The sequence below is a fragment of the Ruditapes philippinarum genome, unplaced genomic scaffold, assembly GCF_026571515.1.
Source record: "Ruditapes philippinarum isolate M1 unplaced genomic scaffold, ASM2657151v2 ctg239_1_1_1_1, whole genome shotgun sequence".
Taxonomy (NCBI): domain Eukaryota; kingdom Metazoa; phylum Mollusca; class Bivalvia; order Venerida; family Veneridae; genus Ruditapes; species Ruditapes philippinarum.
In genome coordinates this window covers 191,881-217,467 of record NW_026858173.1, presented here as the reverse complement: position 1 = coordinate 217,467, position 25,587 = coordinate 191,881, and the positions used below count along the sequence as shown (strand labels likewise).

The window sequence follows — 25,587 nt, the reverse complement described above, 5'->3', positions numbered from 1 at the left end:
GAGATAGACTTTTATTTAGGAGGAGTGCAGCACACAAGAAATGAAATAACCTGCTTCTGCATTATTTTTCACTTATTGACCCTTTCCACATTTTCAGCACCATACAGTATATCGCCATAGGTTTCGAAATCTGTAATCAGTTTTCATTACCAAAAGGACCACTTTAAATTAGAATTTATTATTGCTCTACTGCAAATACATTCTTCCAATGAGCAAACACATTCGGCGGGGGTGGCCATGCTAACATAGCTTTTGTTGATATATGGGCACAGGACATGCATAAGAGCGCGCTAATGGCATTCCTTATTCGTGCAGCTCTTGAATAGGAATCAAAGAGACTAAGACACAATTTTAAGCTAAATTTAAAAGAAAGTCCACTCAATGTCCCCTTTATGTCAACACACCCCTCTAATAATAATCATCATTTATATGATTTATAAAGAAATAATTTTCACAAACACTCCATACGTAAAGCATACGCGCAAATCCTTATTTTGATTACAATTTTCTCTAAAACTTATAACTCAAATTCGAGTATACGTTACAATTTATCCAATGCTTGAAACCGATAATTGTTGTTATATGTTTGGCAATTACCAAAGGGAAAATCAATACAATAATCTAATCATCATTATGACTTGATAAACCTCTTATATCCATGTCAAATATTTGTGCGGAAAAATGACAAAGAGTGATTCACCTATTTTCTATCTTTATTTATAATTTAAGTGAAATTGTTCAATTTTAAATAATAATTGTAATAACTTCATTGGCGTTTAACCATCATATCTTATGCCATATAGTGCATGTATATTTAATACATTTTATTGCTTTATTTATCCATCAGCATTTAAGTACATAAATATATGCAAACACTATATTTGATTTTACTTGCTTCAGAATCCCGTTATATTTTAGTCAGAACACTTATTGTAAAACTAAAATAGCAGTATGATTATATGTTTATTTTATGTTATGTTTATAACAACATCGCTTCATATGGCCAAGTTTTGCATTATTTTCATGTACTGTATGATACTTGTTTGAAAAAATCTTATTCTTAACCGGGAGTCTCACTTATTGTAACCCATTATTTCGTACACCATTTGTTTAAAAAGTTTACAAAATATTTTAAATTTTGGTCATTCATTTCACACGAATATATGCCTTTGCCGAGCAGAAAAGCCAAAATCGAAAATTCCGCCTAAACGAACATTAAAACTCGTGTCCGTCAGTACGTGCTGCACTGGCCTTGGCTTGGAAGTGCATTGCCAATCCTTATGGTGAAACACCAGCAATGCCATCTTTGAGGTCACTGGAGCAAAGCAAAAAAATAATCGTATGGCATATGATCACTTACATTAACCAATACCTTAGAAACGTCCAAGATTTTTTTGTTGTTTTGGTTTGGCACAACACAAGTTTAAGAAATAGGAGAGATGAGTTTAAGTTAAAAATCGGATGATGACAAACTTAAAGCATCACCGGGAGTCAAACAACCACTAACCTGCTGCAAGTTATTACAGATGTATATAGAATCCATTTATTTGATCTGGGAAAAAGTGATGATCCCTCATGGAAGCATTAATCACAACAAAATTACATGAAAATCGCAACCTCGGTTTGATTAAGTCTGTACGTTGGGGATAATAAAAATATGCAACATCTCTCTCTAGTAACCCACTTTGTCGCTTCTTATAATCGCGCAGAATTTATCAGTGACCAATTCTGAAATGCAACTCAAGGGTCTTAATAATAAGTAAGTTGTTAGTGAAATTGAAGACTTTTCGAGCGAATAGTATCTTGTACATAAATGAACCTTTGTATTGTATCGTTATATGTACACATTTACTACGATGCAGAGCTTTGTATTCTAAATAAACCTTTATGAACTTGTAGATGGAAAAACAGGAAAAGACAACCAAATGTGAAATATTGCATATTTAACAAGTGGTTCTAACTTTATCAAACTCAAAAGTCATATGAATACTCGCGTGTATAACCATTTACTCATTTGCAGCATGAGAATGCCAATTCTCCAATAGAGAAACATTCTACCGATTTGGAAGAGTGCAATATTTAATACATGTATCAATATGACACAAATCACAAAATGAATATAATTCTAGTTTACCATTTAACGTTTTAATTGCGGTAATAGCATCTGTTCCTAGTCTTGATGCATTTATGCATACAATCAGCAGTGTTTTGTCTGGGTCGACGTCAGTATCACTTTCGCGTTCCACGAATTCAAGTTTCGTCACTACGTTCTCCATCTCTTTCTTTAAGTATGCTGTTAGCTCATTTTCCACCTTTGAAATCAACGGAATTTTACTGCCATGGAACAACTGGACTGAAAACAACAAGATTATATACAAAGACGTAGATTACTTAGTTTCACGTCAAATCAAACTAATACAACTAAGATTGCATTACATTTTTGTACTAATTCTACTACCACTACTTTTTACATCTATAAAACTAGGCGAGACCCAATCCGTGACAAGCAACGGAAGATGAAAGAACAAAGCCTTTGTGTCGGGTCAAGTTTACATTTGATTAATTTAAAATTAAATTTCATTAACAGTTTTAAATTCTTGTATTTCACAAATGATTGTTGTTAAATTGTGTTCACTTAAATGCATAGAATAACTTTTATCATTTACATACTTTGAACGGTCTTGATAGCTTTGAATCGTTCAATTTCCTGTTTAATGGTATCATACATCTGTTGAAGTTTCTTGTGATCTTGCCGCAGAGAATTAAGTGTTTTCTCTGTTTCTGATTTGTCATCTTGAACCAATTTTAATTGGCGCTTAAGATCTAAGATTTTTGTCTCATGTAATTTTGTTTCTGTTGTAATAGTTTCTTGATAACTCTGTATTTTCGTTCATTCCAAGACTGATATCTTCTTGGAAGTATGTTTTGTCACGGCTGAGGTCCGCATTTCATTTTCTATTGTATGCCTGTTTCAGTTTCACTTTACACGTCATTGTGAACCGAATTACCTTTCAGCGATTATCTTTATTTTCACGTAGAACATCTCTCAATTGACGTCTCTAAATATCAGATTTTGGGTGGGACTTTTTCATTTCTTTTTAACAATTAAACAGATTCGTTTCAACTCTATCGTTTGTACAGGTATCTTCATTCTCGAGAATAAGCTGACCAGCGAAATTATAAATCTTTCAGTTTTAAGATGCTTTTCAGATTCGGCGAGTTCAAATTTTAGTTTATTTTCTTTTTTTAGCGCATCATCTTTCATTTTAATAAGTTTATTGGACAAATCGTTTAGTTCTTGTGCAGTCTCAAGTTTTTTCTTTGAAATGCTATAATTCTGGAAAGTTTCAACTTGATTAACCATTTCTACATAATTGTCATTCATCATGTTTTAAGAGGCTTTCTTTGTTAATTTTAATCTGGAGGTCGTAACCTAATTTATCAATTTTCTTCTCCATTGCAGCTCTCTCTTGTTTAAGTCGTTTATTGTCATCTTTTTCCGCCAAAGCATTTTCTTTCCATTTATTTGCATCTTCTTTACTCCTGCTAAATTCGATATTCATTTACGTTTTCCCGCCTGCAGCGTCTTTATTTCTTTATGAAGTTTCACGTTTTTAGTTTTCAGACATTCTGAATCTTTAAGTTCATTTTTTATTTCACCTTTATCATTTTTACATTGTGAACGTGTTTCCGACGCATCTACCTTTCCCTTCAACATGTCGTTATGAGATGCTTTCTCTTGCAAATTAAGAGTTTTCCCTTTTGACTCTTTCCATTTCGCTTGTGCGGGAGCAAGCATTTGATCCGGCGTTTTGCTCTTGCCACTGTCTCTCCTTTATAAGTATTTTGTCTTTCCTCTTGACACTTTTCCAAAATCTTTAGCCATCCCCTGGGGTTTATCAGGTTGTCGATACGAAATAGAAATACCCTTCGTAAGTCCATCTTTTGTTTAGGTTTTTGCATTCATTTTTCCTTCTACTTTGTTTTCGACTTTTTGTCTTGTCTTCTAACTTTTTGTTGCTGGACACTGTATTGTTTGTTGACATCTCTGTCAAATTCAAGATTATTCTCATCGGATTTTCTTTTCCTTAAAAATCGTTTATTATTTTCCATTGTTCAGTTAACACACGAAGCCTAGATTCATGAAAAAGAGGAAATACTAGTTTTTTTTATGAAAAGTCGTCTCCTACACATTTTGGATTTACTTTTTAAAGATTATAATGAGATTCATTTAAAATACAATATGGTTACTGTTTATCAAGGCATACTCATTCAGAACACCTCCTCGCCGAGTATCAGTAACCACACCAACAATAATACGGATTGAAAGCAGTTATATCATTTGACTGACTTAAAACAAAACAAAATCCGAAGTCTTTGATTAATGAAAAAAGAATGTACTGGTTGGAAAATTAACTCTGACTCCACATCACATATTTTTTTGCAAAATCTGAGACATTCGTATGTATTAAATTTAAATATGACCCAACTAAACGAAGATTGGTTGAAAGACTTTAGAATACACTACAAAAATGTTTATGAAAACAGAGACATGTATTTCTTAAAGGTCCTAAATGAGGTATTTAAACATGGTCTTTTTACACCTTAGCTAGACATAATGTCAAACCTTATGGTAGTTTAGTAAAAATTGTTTTGGGGAGTCTTTGTAAACAAAAAGTTAAGATTATTTCCTCACATTAAAAAGTTCACCAAATTAAAAATATCATAACAGTCTGTCCTGCTTGTATATTACTAGACGACCATGTGCTTGTTCGATAAAACACAGTGTTAAACACAAATGTTTTAAGTGTTAGAGTAATCTATGAGTTAAAGTTATCTTTCCAAATAGTACTGATTGAAAAAAAGTATATTTAGGTAAAATGTTTGACAGACAAACAGAATCACCTGACATAAGATTGTTATTGCATCCGCTGTTTTAAATTAATTTAAAACCGTGTCATATCCAAAAATACTCAATAGATATGTCGTAATTACTTTCGGGTTTGTGAAAACATTATATTTATGCACATAAGGCCTTTTAAATGATATAATCAAATTATACTTATTATTAAAAGTCGATTTATACACACACTCAATAAAACATCATAGTTCATGCATTTGTTTGTCTGATTATATAGAAATCCATCTGAAAAGGCCAAAAAGTGTATGATTTACTTATTTAGGCATTATTTGTTGTGCCCTCGAGTTGCATATGCGAGAAAGCAAAGAGAACTTCGATTAAAATGAAAAAGGGTAATCATGTACCGCCATAGAGGAGTTGTATTACCGCTCTACTTTGGATATTTCACATGATAAAAAATATTTGCTTTATATGCAAGTGTTAATATGCGGTATCAAATCTTTACTGTAAACCTCAAAATGAAATTTAAAATTAAAAATAGGTACCTTTGAAATCCTGCACAACCAGATGTTATAGATCATGTACTCATCTGTAATAAAACAATGTGTCTACTTACGATATCCGTTTACGAAAAACGAGGCTTGTGACAGTGGGTTTTCCATTTTCCAAGGAGATTTTATATTTTGATAAAAATAACTTTTCTATTTTCGCTTTGTAAATTATTCATTCTTGAAACTTGTTTTATCAAATTTCTGTTACATTTATGACCTAAGCTAGCGACAACACGACGAAGCGACAAACGGCGCGTTGTCAGACTTTCGTCTTTTCGTCCTGTCGCTAGCGAAAACGTGACAAAGCGCCAAACGGTGCATTGTCGCGCTGTCGTCCTGTCTCTAGCGCAGCACGTATTCGCCCTGTCGCTTTGCTTAAAAGCCAATCTTTCAATTTAAACCAAGCGACAATGGGATATTGCGACAAGCCGCACGACAACGCGTCGTTTGGCGTGCCGCGCTAGAGACAGGACGACAGCGCGACAACGCGTCATTTGGCGCTTCGTCGTGATGTCGCTTGCGCCAACGCGACGCACAAAAGCGTACCAAATCAGCCACCATACTTTAATGCTAGAATACACTATGTGCTATGTACCATTTTTTAATAATACAAAGATATTTATTGATATGATAAAAATTAAAATTTTATTTTGAATCTAACATCGTGCAAAAACTCGTTACGCAAATTATGAATATATTTTCCAAATTACTGACTCTGTTGTATTGTTTGTATATTGAGCATTTCTTCCCCACCCCCTCCCCCCCGCCCCCAAAAAAGAATCACCTGAAAATGTAAGGTAACTCGTATTGAAACATAGAGTTAAAACTTTTATAATGTGTAGTTCTAAAAAAATTGGAACTGTGTCCTCATAGACGACAAAATTGAAGTCTGACTGGGCCTGTACATGTACATGGATGGTAGTGGTAAAATGAAACTACCGTCCGTGCTCAGAGCACCGGCTATACCTATTTATAGCGAAATTCTGAATTTGGAAATATTCTCAGGGATTTTCAAATGTGGGCGAATGAATTCAAATAAATGCTTTGGAAATAAATATACATAGTTCAATTTAAGGTTTCAAAGTTCGATTTGAGTTCAAATATAAATATAGATATGTATTTATAACATAACACAGTTTTTTAAAATGATTTTATTCCTACAAGTATAAGTACTGACTAAAATACTAACAACTCAATGTGATAAATTCATATCAATCATACATGATACGATATTTAACTGTGACAAATACAAAATTATTTAAAAGCAATAAAACATCAATTACTCTGCATATTATTTCACAACTCAAGCAACAAGAAAAAGCAAATAAATTCTAATCCTTGACCTGGAGCAACTGACAGATATAAGTATTCGGTGCTAATAAAGAGTTAGACCAGTCTGCATATCTATGCTATTATCACGTGTCCCTTTGCGACTCCGTAAAAACGAAATTGCAGTCGTGCATATGTTTTGACGTGAACTTAAACAAATACAGCGTAAAAAAGCTTTCCATGTTAGCATTAAACTATAGACGCGTCAAGAAACAAAAACAAAACAATTATTTTCTCTGTGAACAGTTATTTTGTTGACCTATTTAAGTCAATTATTGTACTTTGATGTACAAATCTCTTCGAAAACACAACAGGAATAAACCTTAAGTTTATAAACATCCAGGATGAAACAGATGTTTCTCTTTATTCCCCACCTACAACCTGGTTGAACCAATAGAAAAACCCGACCGTTTTTCTAATTCTGGATGTTTAATGTAAATAAAATATATGATTATATTACATTTATATAGTTTTATTTATTAATAAATGTTACAATTATATGATAATTATTTACTCGCAAAAGGCTTGAGTAATATATTCATGTTTAAATCATTATGTGACCAACATCCATTCAACATCCTCTATTTAATATACATTTTTTGTGCTTATAGAATTGCTGGTTATACTGGAAAATGTATCAGATTTTAATGTTCTTTACGTATGAAGTGCACAATATTTCTGAAGTTCTGATCATTCATTTCACACGAATATATTCCTTTGCCTGAAAGAAAACCAAAGTCAAAAATGCCGCCTAAACGTTTATACTCGTTCCCAGTCAGTACATGCTCACTGGCCTGGTTTGGCAGTGCATGTCCGTCCTTGTGGTGAAACACTAGCAGAGCCATATTTGATGTTACTGAAATAAAACACAATAAGTGATAGTCGTAAATATGTTGATAAAACAACTGTAAAAGTTCTTGATCAAAATTTTTAATTTGTAATATTCTTAAATTAATGATAACAAAAAGAATTTCATAACTCATTCTAGATAGAAAAATCGAATTAAATGTCATTGAAAAAAAATGATATATGAATATTCCCCGTTTTACAAGCAGGTCAAATGCAAAATGTTAAATCAGTCTATTGAACTAAAATGAAATTGAAAGAATAAACTAAGTTTTCTGAAGTTGATAAAAAGCATTTTCTTCTGCAAACTAAAAATTATTTACATTGTGTAGTTGATTTTTTTAAATTTTATTTACCTGACGTCACTTGAAAGTTCTCTAACTTTATGGCTACATGAACAACAGAAACGGCAATAAGGAAGACTTATTAGGACGGCGTGTCTGAAATAACTGCAATAGCCAATAATCCGGATGCACTTGACTATATTAAGTATTTATTACTTACATTTCAAAGACTGTACTGCATTTGATGCATCTGTGGAAAGTCTTGAAGCACATATACATATAATAAGTAGTGGTTCACTTGGGGCAATATCATTGACCTTTTCACGGTCAATAAATTCTAATTTCGTCGTATTACTTTCTATCTCTCTTTTCAGCAAAGTCTTGAGCTCATTTTCCACTTTCGAAATCAAAGAGGATCTACTGTTGTAATACATTTGAACTGAAAACAAACATAACAACATCTATTATAAAAGACACAGTTATTTCCGTATTCATTTCAAAAAGTAAAGACTATCGTATGTTTAAGTTAATCTTAGAGTCTCTGGAAATGTATAGGCCTATATTAGAATGCCTGTGACTGACGGAACAATTTTAGTATCGTAAACAGAAAAATACATTAGTGTTCACTATATTAAAAAAGACATAAACATGAGAGCAAATGCTCATTGACGGGATATGTAATTTTTGTATGGGAAGTTTTTAATCAATTAACTTAATATATGTTTCATACATGAATGTGATAAATGAAAGAGACGGTATTTGTAATATCTCTTTTTGAATGACATAAGGAATGGTAGCATGTACAGTAGTATTTATATCTTTTAATTCATTTAATTATTTAAAACGAATTGCAAACATATTATCACTCACTTATCGCTGTTGTAGTTGATGGTTAAATGGCGTGTGAAATAATAATAATTCTGCGATTCATATGCAAACATACGATATTGTACTTACTTTGCATTTTCTTAATACGCTTAAATTGATCAAGTTCTTCCTTTGTAGTCTCATACAACTGTTGAAGTTCCCTGTGGCCTTGTTCAAGGGCAAAGATCATTTTGTCTGTTTCCAATTTCTTTCCTTGTAACTGCTCCATATTGTGCATCAGATCTGAAAACTTTGCTTCGTATGTCGTCTTTTGTGTTGTAAGGGTAGTTTGTAGGTCTTGCATGTTGTCTTTTAGAGCTCTCAGCTGCTTCGCCAGTGACGTTTTATCTTGAGTAAGATCTGAAATTTTTGCACTGGATTTTTCCATCTCTGACCTGGTATTTTCTGCAGCTTGTACAAGCTTAAACTTCAATTCCTCATTGTTCTTGGTTACGTCCTCCAGTTGAAGTGCTGCAGTTTCAATTTGTGATTCTTTATATGCATTTTTCTCCTGTTCATTTCGAATTTCTGTTTCAAGATCTTTAATCTTTTCTGACAGTGAATTGACTTGTGATTTAAGTTGTTTGTTCTGTTCTGTTTCTTTCTTAAGGTCTTGTTCCAAGCCGTAAATTTTCTTTTTTAATTTCTTTTCTGTCTCGGATGCATCATGCTGTACCTTAGTAGAAAGGTTTGAAAGTTCTTTAAGTCTACTTTCATAATCAATGCGCATTTTCGACAGGCGATCATTGGCAGCTTCTTTTTCCGTTACTATTTCAGCGTGTCTCTCATTCAACAATTTCTGAAATTCATTTTTTTCTCTCCTTAGAGCCTCTTTTTCCTCCTTAAGTTTTTCGGAAATGCATTTTGCTTCATTTATCAATGCACTTCTGGATTCCAAACTGCATGTCAATTGTTTTTCTTCATCAATTTTAACTTTAAGCTTATGACCTATTTCCCTCATTTTCATTTCTATTGCAACTTTCTCTTCCATTATTTGTACAGTTTTGCTTCTTGCATCCAGTGTTCTTTGTTGCCAGATGTCTCTTTCTTTAATGCTATTTTGTAAGTTCTCATTTAGTTCACTTTTTTCAGTTTGTACACTTCTTTTTCTCTTTTCAATCTTTCATTTTCCGCTCTTATATTATCAAAGACTTTTTTGTCAAATACCATATTGCCTGAAACCCTAAATTTCAACGATTCTGTCTCTTTTTTCGTCTGGTCGACTGTAAAATGAAGTTTCTTGATTTCAACATTTTTACTTTCAAGTTTATATTCTCTTTGTTTACCATGATTGTCGCTTAGTTTCTCCTTGGTACTGTCTTTTGACCATCGTTTGACCATCCTCTCCTCTTCCTTTGCAGTCGGTTTATTTAACGGCGCTAATGCATTTTCCATCAATTTAGTTTTTCCTTTTTCTTGACGCTCCTTGTTATCTGCTACTGCCGATAAGATAGGAAGTTCCTGTTTTGGTTCTTTAAGATACTCCTCTAGTATTTTTCTTCCTGGGATTGAATATGAAGAACCATCTTTATATTTCTTCTTATCCGGTAAAGTTTGTAAAAGTGTGTCAATGCGAGCCAATGTGGCATTCTTTTCTGTATCTAAATCCTGTGGACATGACATAATCATTTTAATTAACGAAGTAAAAAACAACCAGTTAAACAAATAAAGCCATACAAAAATGTCCACAGTTCTGGAATATACGGCCGACTAATTTAAGCCACTAAAAAGTTTATTTAATGTTTCTGCGCTTAATATATGGAATTTAAATATTCAATTTCATAGAAAATAATGGGCGAAATGCGTGAATTCAAATTCCTTAAACTTTAGCTACATTTGTTCTGTAAATATTGAATAATCTCCTTGACGATATGTTAGAACTCCTGATTACTTGTTTCATGATAAGCTTTAACATGTTTCTTGGCTTTAAATCAACTTAACAACAAATGATAAAAGTTTTAAAGCGCCAATATTAATAAGCTATTTAGTCATTAATGGAGAGATAAATTAACTTTAAATATGAAACAATAACAAATATTAACTATAATTTGGCACTTTAAAGAACAATTTCAATCGGAAGTTCATGAAAGATAACATAGCTCCAATCAGGACTAAATCATTCATCATTTATGAGAAAATTTGAAAATTTGCACTGACTAAATATCGAACAGCGCTGACCTAAGCACAGTCTACATACACCATGTAATGTTCTTTTTAACACAGATTAAATTATCTTAAAGACGTTTTACGGAGTTTTCATATAGACATATAGGTTAGATTAAAACTGTTCAACATATTTTTTTAAACTTGGCATGTTATTAGAATATGATAACAGAAACATTTTAAACGGAAAAATATTTGGGGTCACCGTTCTCATTTTCGAGTTATCTGCCCTTGAATTGCACTTTTTCGTTAATTCCAAGGGCAGATAATTTACAATGGAGCGAAACAATACATTTTTTCTTCTTATTTTTATGAAGCCTACCTTCGTCTTAGTCAATATGCAAAATTTCAAGAACAAATTTAGCGTGACACTTCTTCTCTTAACCTGTGCATTTTTTCTTAAAAATTGGCCTATTTTTTTTATGAATTTAAAGTATCTTTATTTTCATTGACAAAAATTAAAAGAAACAATATAAGACATTGCATTTAATAATGTATTGTATTCAGCAATAAAAAAGGAAAACAATATCCAGAAGTAAAAACAAGAATTCATTTACGTATGTATTAGTTATCTGCCCTTTAAATGACCTCAAATAAGAAGAAAATTCTAATTCAGGGGTAGATAACACAAAAACGAGAGCGGTTACCCCAATTTTGTTTCCGCTTAAAATGTTTCTATTATCATATTCTAACAACATGCCAAGTTTAAAGAAATTCTATAGAACGGTTTTAATTTTGCCGATATGTCTATATGAAAACTCCCGAAAACGTCCTTAAGGCATTTTTATAGAGTTGGCTAGGCTCCACAAATTATTTTTTTTCGAATGGTAATATCTTCTTCTTCTGCCAAGAATATTTTAATTGCAGTCGGTAAATGATCAAACAGGTGCAAAGAAGAATAAATCAATATGGTGTCGCCTAAAATTACTTCATAACTATAAATGTTTTATGTTTTCTTTAAATTAAATAAATATGAAAGTAAGCTAAATAACCGTTTCAGATGTGACATAATCACGGGTCAGCTTCATTATCTCTTTACTGTCTGCATCTGAAAAAAAATCAGGTCAAATGTGTTATTTGATAGGATATAAACTTCCTGTTTATTATGAGTGACACAAACGTTTTCTAAACATCTACATAATAATATACTTTATAGATATGTCTTTAACAATCCTCTTAATTTTAATAAAGGAGTATTTTAAAAATTTTAATACTTCAATTATAAATTTCTTTGATAAAAGATCTGAAATTACTTAGTCATTCAAATCGATATAAAATATGTATATTCTAAACATATCGCGCAATATCAAAAGAATTCAATTACGTATGTATTAGTTATCTGCCCTTTAAATGACCTCAAATAAGAGGAAAATTCTGATTCAGGGGTAGATACACTGTAACACAAAAACGAGAGCGGTTACCCCAATTTTTTTCCACTTAAAATGTTTCTATTATCACCTTTTACGTGCTTCAAAATAAAATACGTTTACTTACCATCACAGATGGACACTTGTAATAATTGAAATAATTTCTGTAATATTTGTCTTGTTTCAACAGTGTGTCTGTCGAATGACCTTGCAAAATGTGTAATAGATTCGCCTACTGCATCCTGCATACACATTAAAGAAACGTATATGGTGTTTAAACTATTAAATTATCTTACAATTAAACGAAAATTTTACAATTATCAAATTTATTGCTAGACATTTATTAGTTTTAATTTCATACAATTCATAATGACGAACACCTTCATCATTTTATGTAACCTGTTTTACTTTCATATTCATTTATACCTCAATAATAAAAACACAGTATTTTATTAATACATTAATTTTATAAAGGCCAGATGTTATTGAAAAGATGTTTTTCCGAAACATATATTCTAACAGGAATTTATTACGAGTAATGTTTGAATATATGAAAATATAAAGATGTATTTAAAGTTTATTTAACAAAAATGAATTACCATATTTTCCTTCAGCCCAATCTCTGAAAAACCACACGACATCTTTGCTCTAAATCTCAGGTCTGAGCCTATAAATAGATTATAATGTTTTTCTTAACAATTAATCATTCGAAGATATTCTACTCTTACTCTTCATTTAAACAAGAAAAATATTACATACATTCGTATGTAATATAGGTACGATTGCATACTACTTTTTGTGAAGACTTTATGTTTGCTGAATTAAAAGTGTAATGTAAAATGAACAAACATGTCATGAGATATTTTATATCTTTAAACATTTTCATGGAATGTAATTAATGTATCGTCATATTAAAGTTGCATGCCTTCAGAAGAGAAAAATGATTTCAAGAAAATCAAAATATGAAAAGAAAATTCACGGTCAATTGACTGCTTTGAAGCATAATCACAAAATAAAATTACAGGAAATTAAAAAAACCTTTTTAATACACTTAAGGTAGAATTTCATTGTAAATCATAGTCACAGATTTGAGATATTATTATTTATTCATATTAACATCATTATTGGTTATATATTGATAAAAAAAAACGAAAGACACAGTTTGTAAATATTTATTACAATAAAATATGAAAAAGGTATTTTCCATCCTATGCGACGCGCCGAGGTTAGCTATATTTAAAATTCCAGCGCAAAGTCGCGGTGGTGCTTGGGATAATCACTTGATACTGTAAATGGCAGCCATTTTACGATACGCAAATGCCTGGCCCTCCTCGGACAGTTTATCCTGCCAAAAAGATATGAAAAAATACTTGCAATTCGAAGTTTGTTTGCTACATAAAGATTATCGATTTACTCTTTGCACACTTTTTCTCTGCCTGATTGTAATAATATTGATGTCATTGGCTTAAACCATCACGTTATCAATACACATAAAGGTGTGAACTAATTTCGTGTTCATTAAAATTATTCCGTTAATAGACATATAACAATCTTATTTACAAATGGATTGATAAAACAATAATCCCAGAAGCATTTAAGATAATAACAATCATTGGAAAAAAATAAATGCATATAAATTGTAAATTTGTGTATGACAACTCACCCCCTAAACAAAACATAATAGACTCAACCAAAACAAGCGCCTGCTTCTTCACCTAACTATGTAGTTGCATGACCATGATTAGCAATACAGTAGCAAACCAAATCTAAGAGATAAACCTATTGTAAAAATAATACTATGACCACAGCAGATTTCGTACAGAAAAAGATACACAATGAGGCAATATCAATCAATCTCGTTCACACACTAAAAATCACCAAGAACTGTAGTTGTCGAATTCCGTTACATTTAATTTCTCACTAGCCTGACCATGGATAAAGTTCGAACCTGGAACCAGAGTATGAAAGTTAATATCCGCCAGTTCGTCTTTTGTGTTGTTTGATATTCTAACATGCTATTTATTTTTCTATTTTGACAGTTTGTACGCAAATATACTTATTTTTTGTTTGTTGGCGGATATTCCCTTCCAGACTCGAACTTTATCCATGAGCAGGCTAGTTTTAAAAAAGACCACCCCGCAGTTAATACCATCCCGCTATAAAGACCATCTTTTGAAAGAACGGAATTTTCTGTTCTTTTTGTCAATGGTTACATCATCCAGAATTAAGACAATTCCGCTTATCCACTTTTAAGACCATCAGATTCAATCCTAATTCTTTGTATTACGCTGAATTTGAACCCACTATTGAGACCACTAATGTTAAAGTCAACACCTAACTAGATCACAAATTTGTTGCTATCGTCTGCTTGAATGCTCTTAGCAGAACAGAACAGAACAGATCTTTTATTTCTGATTTGTACATAGTACATCATCATATACATAACATAATAATATTTGAGTAACATGTAATTTTCAGTGCAATCAATATAAAGAAATTAATACAATAAATAATATAAAGAGATTAATAATTGTAATTGTAACAATTGTCATTGTTCAGATATTTGTTATTAAGCCTCAGTTAAGTGAGGATGAACATATTTAAGAAGAAAAATCAATATCAAAACTAATTTTTAATCTATCATTAAACTTTATTTTTAATAAACTAAATTTTTATCTATCATTGAACATTATTTAACACTGTAGTTCTAATAGTCATAGCATTTTTGTAATATAGTGCTAATTTACATAGCTCATTTCTATTAATACTTTGCAGCAATGCAATAAATTTGTACATACTTGGGTTAACAAAATAATATCTTTTAATATAAAGGGTACGAATACTTGTATAACATGGACATATAAGAACAAAATGAAATTCATCTTCTAAGTCTCTTAAAGAACAACATTGACAATACCGTTCATTTCTTTGTATTCTATTTCTGGCATATCTACCAGTTTGTATTCTTAAGCTGTGTGCAGAAGTTCTTAATCTAGTAATAAGTCGTCTCAAATGATCAGGCAATATATCTAAATAATTTTCGTAACAAAAACTAATTTTACACACATTATATAATTCCAATACAGAACTTGTTTCTTTAGATACATGCCACCCCTGTATAAAACAATCAATTATTCGTTGTCTAAATATCGGGATAAAGTTTTTAAATACAATATCATGTGGGTTATTCCAAACATCTGCAAAACCATAGTCACACAAAAGCTTTTTAACATAGGCTACCCAGTTACATAATCCTTTATTACAATCATTTAATGATAGCTGGTAAACTGAGCGTAAAATAATATTGTCTGTGTGTCTTAGCCATGATACTTGATTTCACAAGGTGTCAATAACTAAACTGTTATTATTGGGTTATTGCATGAAATTAAGTGTGAAAGTGAATTTTAGAGTCACTGTGGTTTTATGTTGCTTTCAGTATATTTATTTTGTGAAGAATTAATTTCTTATATGATTGATGAGATATGTATCATCATATTATTATTAATATTGAAATTAGACCAAAGAAAATTTAATATTAAATTTCTTCAGAAATATGTTTTGCTCAGATAAAATATTATAATATACTTTTATATTGTATTTGTAGGTTAAGATACATATTGTTTGTTCATACAAAATAACTAAAATACACCATGGTCATAAAGTTTTATAATAATGTAAGCAATGATAATAATTTCCAAATTTAAGACTACCCCGCAATTAAGACCACTTTGGTAAAGTCCGGTGGTCTTAATTGAGGGTTTTTGCTGTATGACTATATTCTTGTATGAGTTAAAAATAATATGACAACATTTTAATTGGAACAACATCTTGTTTCTTATTTCGTATTATCAGATTTTTTTTCATAATACTTTACGTTTGTAACGTCACTTTTCATTAGATAAATCGTGACCTTTACATTGTTAAATACGGCTGCTGTCAATCTAAGAAACCAATTTTTTTTCAAAAAAGGAAGTTTGCTTGGGATGCTTGGTTGACCAGTCGTGACATACTTTGAAAGTGGTTGTTTAGTTAGAAAAAATGAATTGAATGAAGTTGTCGTCGCATCCTACAAACACCAACAAACAATGAGATGTTATAGAAAGTCAGCAAATCAAGTTGCTGCCGATGAACATCTGACCAGCAAGTGTACAGATAGTAGGCCCATATTGTTAAATCTGCCGGCCAGTATAATAGACCGATTTGATAAACGTAGATGCGTCATCTCTTTGAAAACCGAATACAGACCGATTATATCCATGCTCATATATTGATATTTATTTTTAAATTACTCAATGTTATGGTTAAACAGCGTATACTGTTACTGAAAAATCCCATATGCTAGATGTCAGTATAATGTATACCAGACTGTGAAAGACAATGAGTGAAGATCATGAGGAAGATCATTGAACAAACATTGCACACCAAAAAATTGAAAGAAATAACTGTACAACCATTATCTGCTTAAATATATATGCCAAATATTGAAGAACAGGGCGATGATGGCACTAATATCGCTCATCTGATTATAAATACTCTCCATGACAAAGATAAGTAATAGTTTTAACTTTAAACGAAAGCAGATATATAATCATAATCGTAAACTGATATCACAAAATACATATTTGTATCTGAACTAATGCACGTGTAAAACCTTTAATGTTTTATATTGCTAGTGGACAACAACAGTTGCATAAGAAATCACTTGTTGCTTTACAAAATAAATGGTTTCCTTGGAAGTCAGTACTTGCTATGAAATTCAATGGTAGATACAATCGTTCCTATAAAAAAGATATTTTGCAATTTATTTATAGTTGTTAAATTTTGAGAGAAAATTATCTGAAATTAAAAACGAACTGATTCATGGTCCAATTAATCTATGATTGTCGTCATGCGCAACAATTTGTATGTTTTGGTAGACAAAAAAAGGTATGTCGGATCTTTTGAACTTTGTCGAAAGTGTGTTTGTTGGTTTTTTATTGGGTTTTTCGTCACACCGACACTGTATAGGTCATTTTGCGGCATTCCAGCTTTACTGGTGGAGGAAGACCTCAGGTGCCCTTCCGTGCATTATTTCAGGCACGAACGGGCACCTGAGTAGAACCAACAACGTTCCGTAAGCTAGCTGGAAAGTTTCCTCACTTCAAAGAATCCAAAGTCCCTGTCGGGATTTGAACCCACAGCGGTGAGCGGCAAGTGGTTTGAAATCAACGCCTTGTCGAAAAGACCTAATTGAAACTGTTAAATATAAAATGCCTTTATTTATCTGTATTTTTTTTAGATCTGCTTAAATTTCATATTTGAAATTCTGTACCAGCCTACATTGAAACGTATCTTAGAGATAAAAAATGAACGTATAGCGTACAATGAAAATCTGTGGTAAACCGCGGTTTATACTGTGGTTTTAGGAGAAAAAAACATGATATACAGTGGTATTATTTTCCTGGCGGTACCCAACCCTACAATTTTTATATACAACAGATTTACAAATATCCATCAATAAGTTGTTATTTTCAAGTACTGATTTAATTTGTATTTGAATGATTTAAACTTTACGAAAACAGTAAGAGTGACTTTCAAAGTATATCTTATTTCCATTATATTTCATTGTAAATATCTTGTAGTCACAAATTAGGTGTTAATCTAACTAATGTTGCATGTGTTTAAAGGTCTATATTATAACAATTTTAAACTATTATAACTTTCTGTCAACATTGTTTTTAAGCAGAATGTTGCTTAAAGAAATGTCCCATGTAAGGCACATCTTTTAGGTTTTGATGCAACGTTCTGACATGGTGAAAGATACAGTCAGACAAAGCTTCTCTTTTATTTCTAAATAAACACTAAACACTAAAGTCCTCTTCTGTCAAGCATAGTCCCTAACTTTCTATAAAGCTTTTCGAATCAAGTAATTCCTCCAAATTGCTTAAGTACTTGCAGTTACACAGGGAAAATTAAGACAATGGTGACAAACATCTGTTTAAAGTCTGTTAAGATGACGCATTTTGTTCATCAGATTACCAGTCCACGAATTCCCATTTTCAGTCAATATATGTGTTCTGTCCCGGATTGTTACAGTATTATGTTAGTAAGATCTGTGGTTCTGCTAACATTAAGGTTGTTGGTACATGCATAATCATCATGCAATATTTCAAAATCCCTCCCATGAAAAGTAAAAAAATCCAGAGCAGTTTCTTTCGTCGGTAATATAAATCGCATATCTCTTATTATTATCCTGTGTCATTTTGAGAATTCAAGTTTGTACGAAACATAAAATCAGGTTGTTACAGTTTAGAAATTTGCACTATTTCCCTCCAAAACAAGTAGGAACTGGTACATTCTATGTAAGTTTTAATTAAACAATTGTTGCCGTATCCGTCATCTTGACACAATCATGTGATACGACCATCATCACGTGATTTGTGTGAAGAGGCAGTGGTAACCGTGCGCGGAGTTTGACTTTACAGTACCATCCATGAACAGGCTCAATCAAACTGAGCCTGAAACATTTTCAATTTTGTTGTTTTGGACTTTCTATAGGAGTTCTTATTTTCTCTATTCTGCCAAAAATAACATAGAACATTGATAAAGGAATCTCAATATGTCAATATGTTTATCATTTCATTTTAAAGAGGAAGTGTTGTGCATCTTAGCCTCATTTTCTTACTAGTTTTTCCTTGCTTAATCAGTGTATTCCCCATACATTGTTTTATGGCAGGTTAAACTTATTGTGATAACTTCCGCATCTTGGCGTTGTCTATTCAGTCTTTATGCATTTTAGCTAGAGATTCTCTTCTCATTTTATTCATCTCATCATCTCTACAGTATCAGTTTATAATGAGATATTTTTGTGCCGTATTGTTATTTCTTGTGGTACTTGCCATTTATGACTATTGGATTTCTGATCATTAAAGTCACGGCCTTATTCCACGTAAAATGTCTTTGGATTATTATTTCAAAATTACTAGAAGCTGCTGGCACAGTACTCGCACAAACAAAAGGCCAAAGCATCAGTGTAGCAAAGTAAAATTAGAATTAAGCGAGTTCATGACGGTAGTTTCTTATTTATTTCAGTAGATATAATAAGAGGTGTTTACTAGCAAAATTTGATTCTATAAAAAAGGAAAAATGTCATTCGTGCAGTTAAAGTGTGCTTTGAACGTTTATATTCTCTAAAGGTACAACGTCATGCATCACTTTTTTAAAAGTTGAGTTTTTTTTCTATTCAATCTGAATAAATTGGGTTGTTTTTAAATATAGATGATAGGGCCATCGATTTTGTAATTCTAAATTTTATTTCCCAAATAATTCGTAAAAATATGTATTTGTATAGCTATAAAAGTAATTAATTAATCATGTATCATCTTTGAACGACACAAAATTACACATTATTTGAAAAAAGAAATACCTTAAAAATTGACTGCAGCCTTGTATATCATTAGTTATAAAGATTATTCGACAGGTTATATGACCCCTATATAAATTTATAAATAAAATTATAACCAATTTCCAAAATATGGAGGCTGGGTTAAATTTGAAATATCGTCAGTTGGAAAACCAGCAAGTAATTGTTTAGTTAACACTATTTTCTTATGTGTTTTTTTTTTATATCTTTTTCTGTCTCAAATCCATGTATATGTTTAAACAACAAACTTTGATTATTATTTATTTTTACTATGTTAATCTTGACAAGTACAACTCAACCAAAATCAACCAAATATATCTTTCCAAACAGATATTACTCAACAGCCAAATATAATGCAATAACAACAAGAACTGTCACAGGAGACAGCGAAGCTCGACTAATAAAATACTGGACGCAGTAAGGAGGACAAAACTATGAAAGAAAAATCAATTATGTGTAATTATGTATAAAGTTAAAGTAAAAAAAAAACATTTGTTAACATAAATTCCAAGATCAAGGAGAATAATTCTAGAAACAGTCACGTTAGAGTTATGAACCTTGTCACACAACATGTGTGTAATGATAAGAAATATATATTTGAAGTTTGAAGTCTAAGATACCATAAAAAGTAAAGAAATTATATCATTTCTTAAAGAAAATCCTTAGTTCAAAGAGAGATAAATCTGTAAATATTGCTTCAAGAATTATGAACATTGTCACATAAAATGCAATTGATGATAAGGAATAAATGTTTGAAGTTTGAGGTAGATACCTTTAAAACTAAAAAAGTTATAGTAAAAAATAACATTTCTGTAGTAAAAAAATCTTAGTTTATGGGGAGATAATTATTGCAATATTGGTGCTAGAGTTATGAACCTTGTCACATAAGATGTGGATGATGATAAGGTACATATATTTGAAGTATGAAGTTGATCCCTTTAGAAATAAGTAAGAAACAGTAAAATATAATATTTTTAAGGAAAATTCTAAGTTCAAGGGGAGATAAATCTGAAAGTATTGGTGCTAGAGTTATTAACCTTGTCACATAAGATGGGGATGATGATAAGGTACATATATTTGAAGTATGAGGCTGATCCCTTAAGAAATAAAGAAGTTACAGTAAAAAATAGTATTGAGGAAAATTCTAAGTTCAAAGGTAGATAAATCTGAAAATATTGGTGCTAGAGTTATGTTGCTTAACACATAAGATGTGGTTGATGATAAGGAAAATATTTTTGAAGTTTGAAGTTGATACCTTAAGAAATGACAAAGTAATAGTGAAAAATATTTTACTGCACCAAAACTTTAATCTGAAATCTGGACGCGGACGCCGACGCCGGGGCGAGTAGGACAACTCTCTATATACTTCGTATAGTCGAGCTAAAATAACCAATTACAGCCAATGAAACTCTGATCAATTTAGATCACCACAATTAAACTCAACCAACATCAACAAATCAACAAAACTCACCTCAAAACAACAACATTGTCTTCTTTAACAAATAAACGCTACACACTACAAGTGTGTCCCTAAATTGATGTAAATTTCTTCCATAACTCGCATAAATTATTTGCTATCCTAACGAGTTGACATTTACATGTACATACAGTTAAAAGGAGTAGCAACAGGTTTAATGACATAACTGTACACTGAAACTTTATATTTCTGTAGGATTATTCTGACAGATTACCTGATGTTTAAATGTTAATCCAGTTAAATAAAAAAGGAAACTCATTTTGCATATAGCGAATTACATGTAGTTCCTTGAATCAGGTGTTTTTATAGCGAACAGATTAACATAATTATAACGAACAGGTTGTATACCGTCGTCCGCCATTTTGAAGAGCATTTGATTAAGAAGAAATAGTCATTTACTGCTTTTTTAGACACAATACCCGAGAGCGTACTTTTTGAAATTTGAAAATCCTTTGCTATTTCAGTCTTAGTTTCTCTCACTTTCTCAATTTCTCATAAAATATCATATTTTCTAAACTAAGTGCTTTTCGTTTCCATTCCATGATTAAGAATAAACAAGATTTTCCTTCCTTTTATATTGAATATCTTCTAAACACTTTAAGCGTGACTTTTTCGTATGGAAGTTTAGATTTCTTTTCATTTCAATGAAGCGTACTTTGCAGTTTTCAATGGATTAGCAAGGAATAGCATGCGTGATTATATTGAAAACCGATTATAAATGATCATAATTATTTAACTCGAGCAAAACTATTAAAGAAAAGAAATAATAGAATAAAAGCAATAACCGTTTTATCTTGGTGACAAGAATTTATGCTAAAAATATCCTAAATAGAAAGCTATACAAATCTTTTTTCACAGCTGTATTGAAGTACATATAACAATAAATGGTACATTCTGCTGAGTTTTTAATCCGTGACAATGAAAACGAAAGGATCTATTTACGGGAGCCATTATTTTGGAGTTTGTTATAAAAGTGTAATTTTCTGAACTTTAAACTAAATTTGGACTAAGAAATGAGTTACTTATAAGCGATAATTCCTTATAACCATGTTAAACATAACATATTAATAACAAGAAATGTTGAAACATTGTAATTTTCTAGCCCTTGACTCACATTATTGGTATTTTGTTTATAGAAACTTGCCATAAATGGGTACATGGAAGTGTTCGATTATGGAAAAAAATAATAAAGACTTTGTGATAGATAGTTTTCAAGATAATAAGACATTTAAGGCCCCTGTGACCTTGACCTTTGAAATAGTGACCCAAAATCAATAGGGGTCAGTTAATAGTTATGACCAATCAATATTAGAAATATGAAGACTTTGTGATATAAATAGCTTTCAAGATAATCAGCGGAAACCATACTTACATTCAAGAACCCTGTGACCATGACCTTTGACCTAGTGACCCCTAAAATCAATAGGGGTCACTTACTAGTTATGACCAATCAGTATGTGAAATATGAGGTCTTTGTGATAAATAGTTTTCAAGATAATAAGCGGAAATCATTCTGTCATTTAAGGCCCCTGTGACTATGACCTTTGAACTAGTTACCCAAAAAGCAAAACGGGTCATCTGTTGGTTATGACCTATCAATATGTAAAATATGAAGACTTGGTGATAAATAGTTTTCAAGACCGACGGACAGACCAACGGACTGACAGACAGACCGACTGACAATAGCAAAACAATTAATATGGGCTTAATAAAGAAGGGCAAAAATCGGACCAAATGACATGGTTCGTTATAACCGGAAGTTCGCTATAACCGTGTTTGCTATAAGTGAATTTTACTTATTAGGGTCAGTTGTGACCAAAACTAGGTCCAGGACCAAAAACGATGTTACAACCCTTATATATATACAAGGGTTTCAACTAAGAAAAAGCAATTTTCGCCCATAGCTCAATGAGAAGCGAATTTCTTTTTCACTTTTCCAGCAAATTCTATATTTTTAATGTGTACTGTTAGTGTACATGTAGCATACCAATGATACTTTCAATAAATGATAGCAATTTGTCCCTTTAACCATGCATATAGTAACATGCCGAACACAAACCTAGCCAAAACGACTTTCTTGCTTAGTCGAGAAGTCGTAACATTGTAAACAACGTGGTTTATCCCATAAAAACAATTTACATTTATAAGTGCCTCTTGTTCGGCTCAATATTTACCACTTCTATCGGTTCGAATATCAGGGGCATACATTCACCAACGTTATTGATAAATAATTAATACATTATTCAATCATATGTGACATACATAGTGAACATATTGATCTTGAAGTGAATTTATGTTTTACGTTATATGCAACTATTATTCTTTTACTATACAGCCAATTAGTCTAAAACATATTTATAAAATCACACATTTACATTCTTCCTTGGATGAAGCACCGTAACAGGTTTCACATACTAGACAGTTAAAACTATATTATGTGTTAACACGACAAAAATGCATAACAATATTGTGTTCGTTATAAAGTAAGCAAAATGAAAGTATTTTTTTTTATATAAAATTGATTTTTGTATAAGAAATTAATAATTATCAGTTAATCGTTTCATCTACTTTCGATTTTGATAAAATCAATATTATGTACATTTTTGCTTTATGTATTTAACATCATTTGTCGACCAATGAGATCGCTCACATTTTCAAAACATGCCCTATGGACAGGCAAATTTTGTCACTTTTTCATTAAGTCGAACACTTAACAATTAAGAGTTTGGAGCGAAGTGCGCATGTGTAAACTGAATGCAGTAGTCCCACCCCATTAGAATGACGTGACATTGGTAAAATTATAGTCGAGAACAAGGTCAACAGGATCCATGCTGTTCGCTATCAGTTTCTCTACTTGTAAGAGAGTTGGAAAGAGAACAGCATGGATCCTGATCAGACTGCGCGGATGCGCAGGCTGATCTGGATCCATGCTGGTCGCAAACCCATTATGTTGGTTTTGTCGTGACACGGCTCATTTTTTCATAAAATTAACTACGGTAAGCGGGATCGTTTTGTTTATACTTCGATGAGGAAAATATAGCCAAACCCAAACATTTTGGTCATTTTGACTAACGTATATCTATCGCAAATGGATGATGATTGTCATGTAAACATTTGTCAATTAATGCACACAGTTTGGCACATGAATGGTAAAGCTTCACTCCTCTTTGTTATTTCAGTATACATTTGTATTTCACATGAAAATGTCCCCAAACTCTCAGCGACAAAATTATACGGAGAAGAGCTAAGGTTACAATCACAAAAATCATTAAGGTTACAATCACAAAAATCATTCACGTAAAAATATTTGAAGAAATTAGGCGGTACAGGATGTAAACTATCTGTTACCAGTCTTACCTTCGCTATTTATATACTTCTCAAACTTTGATAGGGATCACTTGTTTGATTGTATATATATTATGGGTATACAACAATTAGTTAGTGATATTTTGATTATTTTGATATCGAAGTGTATTAATTGATTGTTTTTGTTATGATCTGATTAATTACTAAAGCGTGACAACGGTGTAATCTGGACAAGGGTGGAGCTTTAGGTTTATGTGCATGGGTGATACAAGTGGAATGAATTTGAAAGTTAGCCAAAAGTGTAAAGATGTTTTCAATATCGGGTGTGGTGCCCATTTGCGTTGATAACGGCCCGAGACCGTTTCCTCATGCTACATATAAGCCGCGTATGTCGTCTTGTGGGATTCGAACCTTCTCTAAGTGGGTCTTTTTAAGCTCCTGAATGGCGGTTGGCTTAACAGGGCGGGCTTATCAGTAGCATGAGGAAACGGTCTCCATACTGGATATTGACAACATCTATACACTTTTGGCTCACTTTCAATTTCACCCCAATTGTATCACCCATGCACAAATATCTCAAAAGCCATCCTTATCCAGATTACACATGTCAAGCTTAAAACATTATAAAAGCAACAAATTAATACACTTTAATAACAAAATTATCAAAATATCACTTTTAACTAATTATACAGTCGAATATATAAGTGATCTCTTATCAAATTTTGAGCAGTATATATTGACTGTCTTAACTGATAGATAAACTCTACTAACCGTTTTTAAGCTGAAGGCAATCCAGCGGTGTCAAATGAGGTTAAACACTAAGTAAGTTATTTTTTTAAGTGAAATTTTAACAATTTAGAACCCAAAAGGTAGCGACTGGTAAATTTCAATCTTAAGCGAAAACTAGATCAAGCTATGTTACAAACATATAAGGTACATATAAAACTTCCGTTTAGCGAATTCTATATACAGATACGTGGAGTTTCAGTTCCGGGTTTCACGGATTTATTTATGGTTATACATTGTATGGGAATATTGACCTGAGACATTCGAATATTCATAAAACTTTGTCGGTAATTGTCGGATTTCGGAATAAATCTTACGGATTTTAATATATGCACAACGGTATTCATA

The 25,587-nt window shown here is 31.7% G+C and overlaps 2 protein-coding genes across 2 annotated transcripts; both read right to left on the bottom strand.

The window, feature by feature from the left end:
• Nucleotides 1-1,151: 1,151 nt before the first annotated feature.
• Nucleotides 1,152-9,729, bottom strand: LOC132752394 (filamin-A-interacting protein 1-like). Its single transcript, XM_060742715.1, has 7 exons — nt 8,829-9,729; nt 8,092-8,310; nt 7,390-7,597; nt 3,568-3,833; nt 2,671-2,892; nt 2,135-2,353; nt 1,152-1,315 (listed from the first exon to the last, which is right to left on the bottom strand). The coding sequence occupies exons 1-7, from the start codon at nt 9,727-9,729 to the stop codon at nt 1,152-1,154; spliced, it is 2,199 nt and encodes a 732-aa protein (XP_060598698.1).
• Nucleotides 9,730-9,812: 83 nt separating this feature from the next.
• On the bottom strand, nt 9,813-25,385 carry LOC132752378 (uncharacterized). The gene is made up of 5 exons (XM_060742696.1): nt 25,225-25,385; nt 12,868-12,935; nt 12,396-12,510; nt 11,894-11,949; nt 9,813-10,346 (listed from the first exon to the last, which is right to left on the bottom strand). Exons 2-5 carry the CDS (start codon nt 12,907-12,909, stop codon nt 9,813-9,815), a joined length of 747 nt encoding a protein of 248 aa, XP_060598679.1. The 5' UTR covers nt 12,910-12,935; nt 25,225-25,385.
• Between the last annotated feature and the right edge of the window lie 202 nt (nt 25,386-25,587).

Bases quoted from the DNA above. Each gene is read 5' to 3' on its own strand.
- LOC132752394 (XM_060742715.1), bottom strand. From the start codon at position 9,729: ATGGAAGAGAAAGTTGCAATAGAAATGAAAATGAGGGAAATAGGTCAT. The intron at 7,598-8,091 runs GTAAGTAATAAA...GTTTTATTTCAG, and splicing joins TGCAGTACAGTCTTTGAAAT to TAACATCAAATATGGCTCTG. The intron at 3,834-7,389 runs TTAAAATCTGAT...ATACTTATAAAG, and splicing joins CACTTCATACGTAAAGAACA to GAGAGACAGTGGCAAGAGCA.
- LOC132752378 (XM_060742696.1), bottom strand. From the start codon at position 12,909: ATGTCGTGTGGTTTTTCAGAGATTGGGCTGAAGGAAAATATG. The intron at 12,511-12,867 runs GTAATTCATTTT...ATGTGTATGCAG, and splicing joins TTGGGCTGAAGGAAAATATG to GATGCAGTAGGCGAATCTAT. The intron at 11,950-12,395 runs GTAAGTAAACGT...ATTTTTTTTCAG, and splicing joins ACAAGTGTCCATCTGTGATG to ATGCAGACAGTAAAGAGATA.